We start from the raw sequence: 14,103 nt of genomic DNA, 5'->3' as shown, positions 1-14,103 counted from the left end.
CTAAAAATAATGTAATAAACAATAATGAAAGAGAGATAAAGAGTTGGAAGATCGAATTTGAGGTGGGGAGACGTTAGAGAGTGATGGTTAGAATTGCCATATGTAAGTTATGTACATATTCTCAAGAAATGACAAATTACTATGTTGGAGTTTAGTGAACAAGGAAGCTCAAAATACTTTTATTACTTAACAACCCAACAAAAATGAACATTTCATGTGACTCATGCCAAACACATATCGTCTATCTTCCACTTTTTCTATTTTATAAATTCGGTTTTATATGCTGAAATATAAACTCCATGCTTAAGAATATGTGGTATCTCCTTTATCGAAAACACTTAGAGATATAATAATATAACAATTTTTGCGTTGCGCTACCGCTCATAATTTTGGATTGGAGATCCACTAATTAACCTCATGTCATATCCAAATTTTCATGAATCCGAATCAAGCATGCATACAAAAATAAAGTGGCCGGCGTTGAATAATCATTTAGAAGATAATCAAACGATATCTCCATGAAATATTAGATGTTTTTAATTGTATAGACACATGAAGGGCTTATAAGGAGGCGTTGGTGAATAGTTAGTGGATTAATCGTCACTTGACGACTCACATCAACATACAGGTAGAATCATCATTTAGAAGACAATCAAGCGATAATAACTACATGAGAGTAGTAGATGGTTCTCGCTAATTGTATTTGAATCATGAGCATTTTTTTGTTTACCGTCATGTATACTATGCATACTTGTATATATGTATATTTAAACTTTTCTTTGTCTTAACGAGGTCTACTAATTAACATTACTAAATTATCACTTTCTTGTTTACTATAGTAATTAGCATATATGTTGTCTCGAAAAATTATATTTGAGCAACAAAAATATATAATGTCCGTTTTTTTTTTTGTCTAACAGTGTTATTTCTACTGTCAAAACCGTTACTCTCTCTACTAAAATTAACGTATCGTTGTGTACTATATGCACACCCATGTATAGCTTTATTCTTCAATTATTAACTATTGTGTCATTTCTTATCAGCATGGTACAATTTCAGCTCAATGTTATTTTATTTCAACTTTGTTTTACTAATTTAATAGGATCAATAATGATATCGTATATTATATTGAATCGACAAGGATATATACAGTCACCATGGCCCTGTTCGTTTCCCACGACACTGCGACACCACCGGCGACCCAATTTTTACTCTGTTTCATTAGTTTGGTGTCGCTGAAAAGTGAAAACGAGCGACTCTGATTACTTAAAAAAGAGGGACAGGTGTCGCTAGAATAAACAGCGACGGTTTTAACGGCTTTAAAAAGAGAAGCGACAGTTCCTGCGACACTTGAATAGTAAATACGGCGAAAGGATTACTCTCTGCTGTTTGTATTTTTCGGGTCGCTAACTTCGGTCGCAGAGTGTGGAAAACGAACAGGGCTCATCTAGATGTTTGTTTGCTTCTCTAGTATCTACAAAAGCTATTAAAAATATAAGAAACAAAAAATACATAATCCTTAAGATAAAAAACATCTATGACGATGAAGAAGAAGAACAAAACCTTTTCGACTCTCTCTTGTTGATTTGCTTCGAACGTATCTACGAATGAGACCAAAGAGTCCGAACTCATGATGCTCTTCTTACGTTGTTGTCAAATTACAGGAACACCCTCCACCTCTAGACTCAGCATTATTTTTATTTTATAGATTTTTAACTACAATATAGTCGTGAGATATCTTACTACATATTGGCTTCATGTTGGAGTGATCATTTTTATTAATAATTAAATTTTGGGTTTTATACCATTTAAAATACTACATTGTTCCTTGATATTTATATTTTATATATTTTCTTTCCATTCATAACCTCTTTTGGTCCCTCATGAAAATCTGATATATGAATTGTTACAACTTTTTACATGTTTGTGTGTTACACTTACTACTAGTAGTTGACTAGGTACAAAAGTAAAATAAATTTTCTATAACATTTTAAGCTAGGAATTTACTCTTACTATGTAATCATAATTCATTTTATAACAATAATTATAACATGATTTGGGCATAGGGAAAAAAATTAGAAGGATATAATGGTAAATTGAGTAGCATCTCCAGCTTAGAATATCCTTTTTCTTAGACAATTTGACAACGTTTCTCCTCATCCTCAAAAAAAACTCTTTCCATTGTAGAGAACTTCACAAAAAGAACTATTAATTTTATCATCTCCCTCTCCCTCTCTCTGTTGCATGCGTTAGCTAGTACTCTCAATGGCCACAGAGCAAGAATTCACACGGACGCTACGTTTCTCACGCGACTCACGCGCGTCAAGCAGCGTTGGATACTACTCAGACGAAGACAACACTGAGGAGGAGGAGGACGAAGAAGAAGAAGAGATGGAAGAGATTGAAGAGGAGGAGGAAGAAGAAGAAGAAGAAGATCCACGTGTAGGGCTCACGTGCGGAGGAAGAAGAAACGGGTCAAGCAATAACAACAACAAATGGATGATGTTGGGTCGAATACTTGACCCGAGATCCAAATGGGTTCAAGAATGGAACAGAGTCTTTCTCCTCGTGTGCGCGACGGGTCTGTTCGTAGACCCGCTTTTTCTCTATACCATATCGGTGAACGACCCGTGTATGTGTCTCCTCGTCGACGGCTGGCTCGCTCTCACCGTCACTGCCTTACGCTCCATGACCGATCTTTTGCACTTGTGGAATATTTGGATTCAGTTCAAGATTGCTCGCCGGTGGCCTTATCCCGGCGGAGATAGCGACGGTGATAACAACAAAGGAGGTGTGACTCGTGGCTCTACGAGGGTTGTTCCACCGTACGTTAAGAAGAGAGGGTTCTTCTTCGATCTCTTCGTCATCTTACCATTACCTCAGGTTAGTTAGCCAATATTTTAATTGTCTTATTTTAAGGAATACTGATTTTAATTGTTATTTCTTTCTAAACTACAGAAAAATCCATATATGGAGAAAATTTCAAATTTTACCAAAAAAAAAAACTCATTAGAAATCGTTCAAAACTATGTTATTTAAGTTGTTTTGGACGATCATATCATATAGTTTTAATATGCACTTACTTATTTAAGTTGTTTTGGACGATCATATCACTTATTTAATATGCACACATTTAGTCGCTCCAAGTTTACTTTAGAATATGATCATTTAGATAGTGACAAACATTAATAAATATTTCTACAAATGGAGGAAGATTTCTTGCGAGTTAACAATACAGTTACTAGCATTGTTTAAAGGCACAATCATAGTAATCAAATCTAGTACTGAACTAAAATTTGACTAATCTAGAAAAAAGAATCTTATATCTAAATAATTATATGGTCTGAAAGAACTCTCACTTAGTCTGACCTAATCATGTTCGTGTGTGGACCAAAAATAATACAGTTCATTCGTTTTCAATTATCTATTCGTATTGTACAGTTTTGTTTTCTTGTTACAATTATTTAATTTAAAGTTATAAATAAAAATATTGAGAGCAGGTGGTGTTGTGGGTGGTGATACCTTCTCTTCTAAAGAGAGGCTCTGTGACTTTAGTGGTGTCAGTTTTGCTTGTAACATTCATCTTTCAATATCTACCGAAAATATATCATTCAATCCGCCATCTCCGCCGCAATGCTACTCTCTCCGGTTACATCTTCGGCACCGTCTGGTGGGGAATTGCACTAAACATGATTGCTTATTTCGTCGCGGCTCATGTAAGTTATCTTATCAACTGTTTTTCATTACTTACTATATGTAAATTTATAATTTCACGACGGATTGGGATTTCAATGATTGAGGTATACACATATACAACTTATTTTACGACTAGTTGTGTATTGTGATAGTCCATATAGTTTTGAGCAATTGTCAAGAAGTCTAGTTATATGATTTGAATGTTTTTTTTTTTGAGTGGGTAATTTAATAAAATTACTAATCCATGGAGAAAGTGTTGAATTTTTCAGGTGCCAAATAATTATATTTTATAAGGTTTTAGTTGTAAGATTATTTAAGGTACCTAAATTTTTTTCACATGGACCTTTTCCATTGCTGTGGGAGTTTTCTTTTAAAAGAAAAAATAAATCAGAAAATGCCAAAATGAGAAAAGATTTGTTAGGAGGAAGGTATGATTCTTTCGATCACACAAGTCGCAATCAGATTATTTAATGAAACTAAACAAAACTTGCTTTGGTTTTTACGTATGATTAAATTACGAAAGTCTTAGTTAGAGTAATAAAATATGCAATCATTAGCTTATTGTTTCCAAATACTACTACATATTCAACGGTTCACTTTTTATTTGTCCCTGGATGACTCATCAGGTTACTATTTACAATCATAATCCCCTACTGTCTCATATATATGTTTACGAACTATAGGCAGCAGGAGCATGTTGGTACCTGCTAGGAGTTCAAAGATCAGCGAAATGTCTTAAAGAACAATGTGAAGACACGATAAGATGCGACATAAGGATGTTGTCATGTAAGGAACCAGTGTACTATGGCACGACCGTGATGGTCCTTGATAGAGCTAGACTGGCTTGGGCACAAAACCACCAAGCCCGATCCGTTTGCTTAGATATCAACACTAACTACACATATGGTGCTTATCAGTGGACCATTCAACTTGTGAGCAATGAAAGCCGGTTGGAGAAAATCCTTTTTCCTATCTTTTGGGGTCTCATGACTTTAAGGTATTTCATATCCTAACTGGTTTAATTGTTCAACTTTCAAAACCAGTACGGTGTGAATTTTAGTTAATTCTTCACAGAAGAAACGTCTGACCAAATTGAATCGAATAATTTTTTATCTTTAATTCATTTTTTTATTACATACTTAATCAGCACATTTGGAAATTTGGAGAGCACAACAGAGTGGTCGGAGGTTGTCTTCAATATAATAGTTCTAACAAGTGGTCTTCTTCTCGTTACTATGTTGATCGGTAATATCAAGGTACATATATATATATATATATATGTATAGCTAAACATTTTTTTCTCATAATTTAGTTAATAAAACGATTATTAAGCTAAGGAAGTCTGATATGTTACAAATGTAAAAATAAAGGTCTTTCTGCACGCAACAACTTCAAAGAAGCAAGCAATGCACTTGAAAATGAGGAACGTAGAGTGGTGGATGAAGAAGAGACATTTGCCGTTAGGGTTTAGGCAGCGAGTCCGGAACTATGAGCGGCAGAGATGGGCCGCTATGCGCGGTGTAGACGAGTGTGAGATGGTTCAGAACCTTCCGGAAGGTCTTAGGAGAGACATCAAATACCATCTCTGTTTAGATTTGGTCCGACAGGTTAGATTCATTACAATCAATTATTTATTCAAGAAGAAGAAGCGATTTAATGATAATTGATCAAATCAGTAGTTGGATTTTTGTTAGGTTCCATTGTTTCAGCATATGGATGATTTGGTGCTTGAGAATATATGCGACCGTGTCAAGTCTCTTATTTTCACCAAAGGAGAAACAGTAAGTCATCTTCAAAACCAACTTTTGAAATACATTTTTCAATGTCACGAAGCTATCTAGTTTAAAAATTCATATTATAGACTTATAGAGCGGAATAAAAATATTCAAAGACAAAACAAAGAAAACACTTAAACAAATCTGAAATTTTTTGCAAAACTTATTAATTTATTTATTCTTATTTGCTAAAAGGTTTCGTTTTATTGGTCTAGAATTTAATTCATCCACATGTGATTCTTTATCGCAATTGTAGCATGAAACTGATTCATACAAATCGATCAATATTTTGTGAAAGATTGTGCGACAACTTTGTAATTAATTCCACTGAAATTTGTTTGCGACATAATTTATATCTTTTTTTTTTTCTTTTGTTGCATTTAAAGAGATTGTAACGGGTTTCTAAACCATTGTATAACGTGGGATCCAAGAAACCTTTCAACGATAAACACAAAGTAATGTTCTTGTTTTAAATGCAGATTCAGAAAGAAGGAGATGCAGTGCAGAGAATGTTATTCGTAGTGAGAGGTCATCTTCAAAGCAGTCAATTATTAAGAGACGGCGTCAAGAGCTGTTGCATGTTAGGTCCGGGAAATTTTAGTGGCGACGAGCTTCTCTCGTGGTGTCTCCGACGGCCCTTCGTGGAGAGGCTACCGTCGTCTTCTTCAACGCTTGTAACACTCGAGACCACCGAAGCATTTGGACTCGATGCCGAGGACGTTAAGTACGTGACGCAGCATTTTCGTTACACTTTTGTCAATGAGAAAGTTAAACGCAGTGCTCGCTATTATTCTCCTGGTTGGCGGACTTGGGCTGCGGTTGCGGTTCAGCTAGCTTGGCGGAGGTACGTCTCATTTTTTGAGTATATTAACCTCACTCATTGAAATCATTTTTAAAAAATTCTTTAATTTGCATGTTTTTAAAAAAAATGCATTATTATGTTCTATTTTATCTCTCAAATTATAAGTAACCAAAATAGAGTTTAAGAGCTTCTTTTGTTTATCTAAATACAAATTCAAGACATGTTTAATTATGTGAGAATGGAATTACATAGAAAATAAATAGATTTTATTAACGTGACAGGTACAAGCATAGGCTAACGTTGACGTCACTGTCATTCATAAGGCCGAGAAGACCATTATCGAGATGTGCTTCGTTAGGAGAAGACAAATTGAGGCTCTATACAGCAATCTTAACCTCTCCGAAACCTAATCCCGACGATTTCGATGATTATTGATCGACACTATTCTTATTATCTCTACTATTTTTTTTCTCCAAAATTCCTTACTACATTATTTCTGTGGTCATCAATTTTATTTATTTTATATATAATTAGTCATAGAATAGCATATGATTAAATTAATAAAGAATATGTATTTCTGTGGTAATCTAATGTTTTTATATATATAAAGAAATGATTGTCTCTTTTGCGACTTTCATAGCATCTTAAAATCATATAAATAATATAATTTTAACTCATGTCAGATGTTCATCTTAAAATACATAATAATTATAGAATATATGATCTTCATGTTGATTAAATTTTCATTTTTAATCTTATTAACATTGTGAAATCATTAGATTTGGGGTGGATGAATCACTTTGCTTTAGTCTTGATCAAATAAATTACATAATAATTATAGAATATATGATGTTCATGTCGATTAAATTTTCATTTTTAATCTTATTAACATTGTGAAATCATTAGATTTGGGGTGGATGAATCACTTTGCTTTAGTCTTGATCAAATAATTTCATGTTTCTTTGGAAGCATTTCATTGAAAAATTTAATTGTATTTTGAACTTTGCACACAAATTACTCAACTGTTTAACTTGAACAATTTAGGTTATAAAATGCATGAAGAAAATTGTCTATCAATGAACCTAGTTTATGGATAATCTGACATCAATACTCGAAGTTGAAAGTAGCTAAACTCAGATTGGCTACTTGAAACAAATGCAATGTATAATTTAACTCAGATTGGCTACTTGAAACTGATGGAAAGTATAATTAACTTAGATTGGCTACTTAAACCAAAACCTCTTACACCTAAAAATGGAGAACCCCAAATCATTTAGAGGCGAGGTGAATCAAACTCGCAAACATGTTTCATTCAAAATAGACTATGTTAGAGCTTTTTTATTAGATTCTGCATCATGAAGGTTGTAGCTAGCCGAGATTTACAACAGGTCAATATTTGGGACCATATCATGTTTGTTGGAAAGTTTTTTTAATTATTTTGTTAATTTTCATTAATCAAAGGAACAATAACATGGTTTTTTTTAGCTAATAAATGCCAACTAATATATAGTCAAGTGAAGATATCTTGGTATATTGGTAACAAAATAATAAACTTTTGTGTGACATCTATACTAGTATTTTTGCAGCAGTTTTTGCTCAAAAATACTTTTTGGAAAGTTTTTACATTTAATGCATTGACTTTAATATTAGTTACCAAAACTTCAAAATTAATTATAGGTAAGATTTAAAAAAATAAAAAAATATTTCTACCTCATTCAAACCTAAATATATGATTATATTTCATTTTTATTTGAATTTATATTTAAATTATCTTGAATTATTCTATAATACATTTAGTTAATAAAAATTGTGACTTTTTCCTGCATATGATGTAATACAAAATTTTAAAAACAGACATATATTACTCAATTGATGAATAAAAAATACGGGTACAATATCCCACATCGTCTAAAAAATTGGGCAATGGTTTAGAGTCATACTATAAAAAAGACCAAAATGATTCTGAATACAAATGAGTAGAAAGATTGATTTATCAGACATTCAAATTTTCAAAATTTGGTTTATTCCGGTTCTTTATTTTAAAATTTTTTAAAAGGTTAAATATGAGAAATATTTAAAACTTTTAAAAAGTTAAATATGAGAAATATTATACCGTAGATACACAATAAATATTCAAAATTAAGATGATATAGTGTGAGTTAAAATATCTCGGGACGAGGTTATATAACGGGACGGGTTTTATCGATATTTATATAAATTAAAAAATATTCTTAATTCGGTGTTACACGGATAAAACATCATTTCATTATTTTATTAACACTGTCGGTATCAGAGAATAGACATATCTAATTAAATTGATTAAATAAATATTATGTAAAAAGTAAATTATATTGTGGTATTATATGGTTTATTTTACAACTATTATATAATTATAACATATTTAGCCAATAAATACAACTTATAATTTAAATATATTAGTTATAAATAATTTTTCTTCGCGGTGTACCGCTGGTCCTAATCTAGTATATATTACAAAAATTGCCATTCAATGTTTTATAGACCAGAAAAAATCACTATTCACACCATAACTATCAATGACAATTCTGCTTTTTTTTTCTTTTAGATTATATACAAATTTTTGGGTTGTTAATAATACGTAACTAGTATAAGTTATTTCTTTGACTCTGTCTTGGTTAAGTTGTACTCTCTCGGTTTCAAAATATTTGTTATTTGAAGCTTCATTTTTTTTGTTTTAATTTAGTTGTCATTTCCGTTTTTCTTTTTGTTTATTTTTTAGTAAAAAATTTATCTTATTTGTTTTCTTACTACATATAAAAAATCTATATATATAAAGTTACTTTTTTCTCTTTTCTGGTGCAGCCACGTCAGCACCCCCACGTGTACTCTCCATACGAATAATGCTCATTTCTTTTTAAAACAAACAAAACCAAATTTGGGCTTAATTCTAACGCAGCCCATTACTGCAAACCAGTATCAGCCTAGCTGCAATGAATTAAATTAAAAAATAGCCAACTTTGACTTTCCCTAAGAATCTGTAGAGCCAATTTCGAAAAGGAAATCTAATTACGATCTGGAACTCGAGAGGGTTGCGACGAGTGAGCTTCTCTTCCTCAGGAGCCATAGACACCACCTGCAACTGCTTCCTTGTCCTGCGGCTCAGAGGGAAGCGTTGAACAGAGATGAAAGGGCTACTGATAGAAGAAGCAGCTCCGTTTAGCGACAGTGAAGATAGTGGCAGAGAGAGAAGTGGCAACGGTGACTAAAGCGATGCCGAGACATGAAGCGGCGCCGTAGCTCCTCAGCCTCTCTGTCTTCTATGATTCTATCGGTTCTGTCAACACTTTCTGATAAGAGAGGATGGATTTGGTCAGAGGAAGAATCTCAACTGCATTACTTTTAATTGCAGGAGCATATGACAGCGACGAAGCAGCAGCACATACTGGGGACCTGACACACCATCTTTTATTTTCTGGTAAACAAAAAAAAACAGTTTGATTGGGTTTGATGATGCATGTAGTTTGGCTTCAATTTCATCTATCTTGACAAGGCTTCAATTAGTTTGATTTAATCAAATCTTGTGATTTTATCCAAGTTAAGAACTTTGGCTTTTGTTTCTTTGAGTATTCATCTTTATGCCTCATGATGCATCGCTTTGTAAATAGCTATGTTTTTTAACTTATTTCATTTTGTTAAGTCTACGAATCAAATATGAAACCTTTTTATAGTTACTTGATATGTTTGTTTCGGATTAGTGTTTGTGCAGAAGAACACTCCATCGCTATCAGTGTCACAGTTTGGTGATTGGGACCAAAAAAGAGGAGGAACATTGCCTGACTACTCTCTGGATTTAACTAAGATTGGAGAGATGAGGAAACAAAAAAAAAAGAGACCCTTCTCCAGCCAGTTTAGGCAACGAGGATGATGAGCTCATTAAGCCACCCGACTCAGCTACTTCAACAACTGCTAAATTCACAAAATTGTTTATGTCAAGGTATTCCCCCTCTTTAATATATTTCCTCATATGAATCCTAAAAACTCTAGAAAGTAATTTGCCTTTTGAGTTGTCTTGTAATTGCTGTGTTTTGTTTGGTTTATCTGATGTTTTTCAAAAAATTGAATCGTTATTTGACACTGCCTTTCTAGTCAATAATTTGAAAAAAACTTCGCCTTTCAAAACAAAACATTCTAGGGCCTTACAAAACTGCAGCCCTTCACAGTAATACCAGTCTCAGCCCAGATGGTTTTACTAAGACTTTTTCGTTTCTGCTCACTCTTTCTCTTCCAAACGTTTGCGAAAAGAAAATTGTAACTGTCGAAAGATCTATGTTGCGACCTTTAATTTAACCTAAATTGTGGCATTTACTGTTCTTCGAAAACGGGCTACTCACCATAGGCTACCCATACTCTCTCGTCTTCACCATAGCCATTAAAAAGTAATTGTCATCCTCCTTAGTACCTTATACCTATAAATACATAATCATTTGCTCACACAAAAACACTCCACCTAATCATTACAAGTGATATGTTCTAAATTATGTTTGGTTCCATCTCTTTCTTGAGTAATCTTTGACTTTGTTTGTTCCGATTGATTGTGATATATCAGTAAGGAAATAAAAGGTGTGGAAGAAGAATGATTCTACTCTGCTCGGTCTGGACAGTAGGGTGAACTACCAACTGTATGTATAACTCTCAACTGGCAGCTCTTTGGACTCCCAAATGAAAAAGAGGCTGTGTATGGAGACTCTTAAAAAAGGGGTAGATTGGGAGGCATATTTTTCCCATTATTGTTGCAGCTAAGTCTTTGCAACTCTTAAGAGAAGCCAATTTCATCGTGTGATTCAAGTATAGTAGTACGACTTCTTATATCCAAGTGTAAGTTTCGCTAAATATGACGTCATGAGTTGATTGGTTTAGTGACAAATATGGGTGGCTAAGTGGATGTTAAGCATATGGCAAAGCGCTACAATGGGAACATACGATACCCTCTTATTGGCATTTGATATGAACGAAAGAGCTAACCAGGCCAAATTTTTATGGAACATTATTCCTGTGACGATATTCCTACAAGTATCTTTTGGAGATTTAACTCGACTTTCGAGTCTTTGTTCTCTTTCTACGGGAATCAAAGTTCATCTAAAAAAGTATATATGTAATAATTGTCAAAAAAAAAAGAAGAAGTATATATGTAATGTATATACATACTAATATTTGAATCGTCTTGTGAAAGAAACTTTATGAAACTACTTGGTCAGGTGAAGTAATGTGCATAATTGTTTTATCTACTGGCTCTAGATATTTATTTTTCTTTGTTATTGCAGGTCCAGGGTGAAAACATGTTTTAACATTGATGAATGGCCTCATGTTGAATGATGTGATATTATAGTTGCCTTCTGGCCTTCTGGCCTTCTGGGTATTATATATGAAATGGTAATGTACGTTTTTTATTTCAAACGTTTGTATGTAAACAAGTGTGTAGGAAAAAGAAGAGGAGCCAAAGAACGATGGTGGAGAAAGAACTGTATATATTCAGAAGAGAGGGGGAGTTTTCACTATTGATTAAAAGATTAGTTAAAAAAATTCACAACTGTAAAATGTTGGTTCAAGAAAACGTAGAGGTAAAGACGAAAGGAGTCTTCATATGATTTTGTTATATAAAACAACACCAAACTCTAGAGTTCTACTCAAGAAAATAAACAGCTACAGAGATATGAAAGATGCTTATTTTAAGTAAATTAAAGAGTAAGTGAAGTTAAGAAAAAATCATTCCTAATAAATTCCTTAAGATTGATGATTTAACCAGAACATTTAGGTTTAACAAATAATTATGTAATTTCTTTTATACATAAGCCTGTGCATAGCATGGATATTCACCTAGGTTGATAGCTGCAGGTATTTAGTGAAATATCAAAAGAAGTGTAAATATAATTTTTAAAAAGAATTTTAACTTGCCATACACAGCGGAACGATATTTAAATACCTAAAAATTTTCAATTGCATTTGTTAGTTAGTATTGTTTTTGATGTTCATTATTTAAAAATATATAATAATTTTTTCATTGTCATATTAAAAAATTGACCAATAGTATACCGCAGCCACCATGGGTCGATAATTAAATTTATCTATAATAACATTACATTTATACAGAACTAAATTTTTAATGATTAGAATAAATTAAAATTGTAGGGCTTTTAACAAATAACCTATGAGAAAATTATAATCATAATATTATTTTTAAAAATTTACACTGAGGTTAAATTTATCCCGTAAATTAAGTGTTTTTTAGATATAACCCGTGAAAAAATTATATCCATAAAATTCATAAGATGGTATACCACGGATTAAATTTGTCAATAAGTATAACTCAATGGTTATAACAAAAAATGTACTTAAAAATGTTAATATAGATAATTCAATTAAATTATATAACTTACAGTTTTATTTACTTCCATTTACATACTTCTTAACTTGGGTAAATAATTTAGAGTTTCTTAGCAAACAAAATAGAATAGTTAAAATAAAAAATGTGGTTAGATTAAGTAATTACAGTCTCACTTTACCAAATAAAAAATATTATGGAAAAAACAAATAAATAAATGATGTTAGAAAAGTTAAATAGTATTTAATTATTTATCTCAATTGTCTTATTAGTTTCTTCAAAAGTTTCCCAAAGATTATTCTGAACCAAATTCACAATACAATTGCTTTAACTAATTATTATTCTATAACTAATATCGCATTTATATCAAATATATTGACTATACAAGTTGTTGATTTAGTTGATTTAGTAGTAGTAGTTGTTGTTGCAACTCATGCATGTGGAACACTTGCGGTAGAAAATAGGTATTTGCTATTGTTATTTATCCGTTTGTCTATAACAAGAATTTGGCATCGTACTACTCCTGCAATATCTACTGCAGAGTATGAAACATTGATTGAGGTGACTGCTATTAAACACATATTATTTTAAAACCTACACAAAACTTCCTATGAACAAACGTCAATATACAAAATGGAAGACCAAAAAATAAACAACATAAACGAAAACAATATATAAAACGACGTAAATATGGCTTGACGTAAATACTCTTAAATATAGCAACCAAAATCAAATACAAAAACAAACGTAAATATGGCTTTACGTAACCAAAAAAAATAATACACAACAAAATCTAGAATACACCTTAATCTAACTACCGCGCGTAGCGCGGATCAATTGTTAGTATTAAATATTTTGGAATTTTAGTAGTGTATAATAAAATATAAATTTATTTTCTAAATCTGTGTGAAACAATCTAAAACGACAATTAATTTGATTGGATGGAGTATTAATATATCGGTTAGATCCGAATCAATTGAATGTCCCCATATTAATCTTAAATAAATGATAACAACTTATGTCTTAAGAATGATATGTGACAAAAATCCAATTGGGTTTGTAGAATTGTTGGTTCAATTTTGTACCCGAAATTAAACCAACCGGTTTGATTTATCTATTGAGGTGACTGTTCGTTGAAAGATTTGGTAACCTGTCATGGACTCATATGACGACGTGTCACCCAACACTTTCTTCCTCCCAAAGCAACAACAACAAAACTTCAAACAAATTACAGCTTTTGCCACCAAAGGCCAAAAAAGAGAAGAATAATATTGGCTAAAGACACTTGTTGCCGCCTTTCTCTCATCACCATTAGCCTAAAACTTGTCTCTTCCTCCAATATTTCAATGTTTCTCTGAACATTTTCACCTTTTTTTTTTTGTTGGGGAAACATTTCTGAATATCTTCTGATTTGTTTCTCCCTCCAATGGCGCCTCGTCTTTTCGCATGTTTTGGCGTCAGAGGATCTTCAA

General features: G+C 32.4%; 2 protein-coding genes and 1 long non-coding RNA gene across 3 annotated transcripts in view; all 3 read left to right on the top strand.

Moving 5' to 3' along the window:
- On the top strand, positions 2,266–6,906 carry LOC104729457 (cyclic nucleotide-gated ion channel 4). Its single transcript, XM_010448398.2, has 8 exons — positions 2,266–2,883; positions 3,501–3,716; positions 4,380–4,693; positions 4,844–4,952; positions 5,067–5,303; positions 5,391–5,477; positions 5,951–6,315; positions 6,555–6,906. The coding sequence occupies exons 1-8, from the start codon at positions 2,266–2,268 to the stop codon at positions 6,706–6,708; spliced, it is 2,100 nt and encodes a 699-aa protein (XP_010446700.1). The 3' UTR covers positions 6,709–6,906.
- Positions 9,283–11,537, top strand: LOC104729450. Its single transcript, XR_758277.2, has 3 exons — positions 9,283–9,727; positions 10,008–10,246; positions 10,859–11,537. It is a non-coding gene; the product is annotated as an uncharacterized LOC104729450 (long non-coding RNA).
- Positions 13,890–14,103, top strand: part of LOC104729440 — a 4,754-nt gene continuing 4,540 nt past the window's right edge. The window contains exon 1 of the mRNA XM_019236095.1: positions 13,890–14,094. Coding sequence (XP_019091640.1) covers positions 14,058–14,094 — 37 coding nt within the window. The 5' untranslated portion in view covers positions 13,890–14,057. The remainder of the gene's footprint in view (positions 14,095–14,103) is intronic.

Source organism: Camelina sativa, chromosome 2, assembly GCF_000633955.1.
Source record: "Camelina sativa cultivar DH55 chromosome 2, Cs, whole genome shotgun sequence".
Classification (NCBI taxonomy): Eukaryota; Viridiplantae; Streptophyta; class Magnoliopsida; order Brassicales; family Brassicaceae; genus Camelina; species Camelina sativa.
Note: the sequence above shows the minus strand (reverse complement) of the source record. Positions and strands in the feature narration are given on the sequence as shown.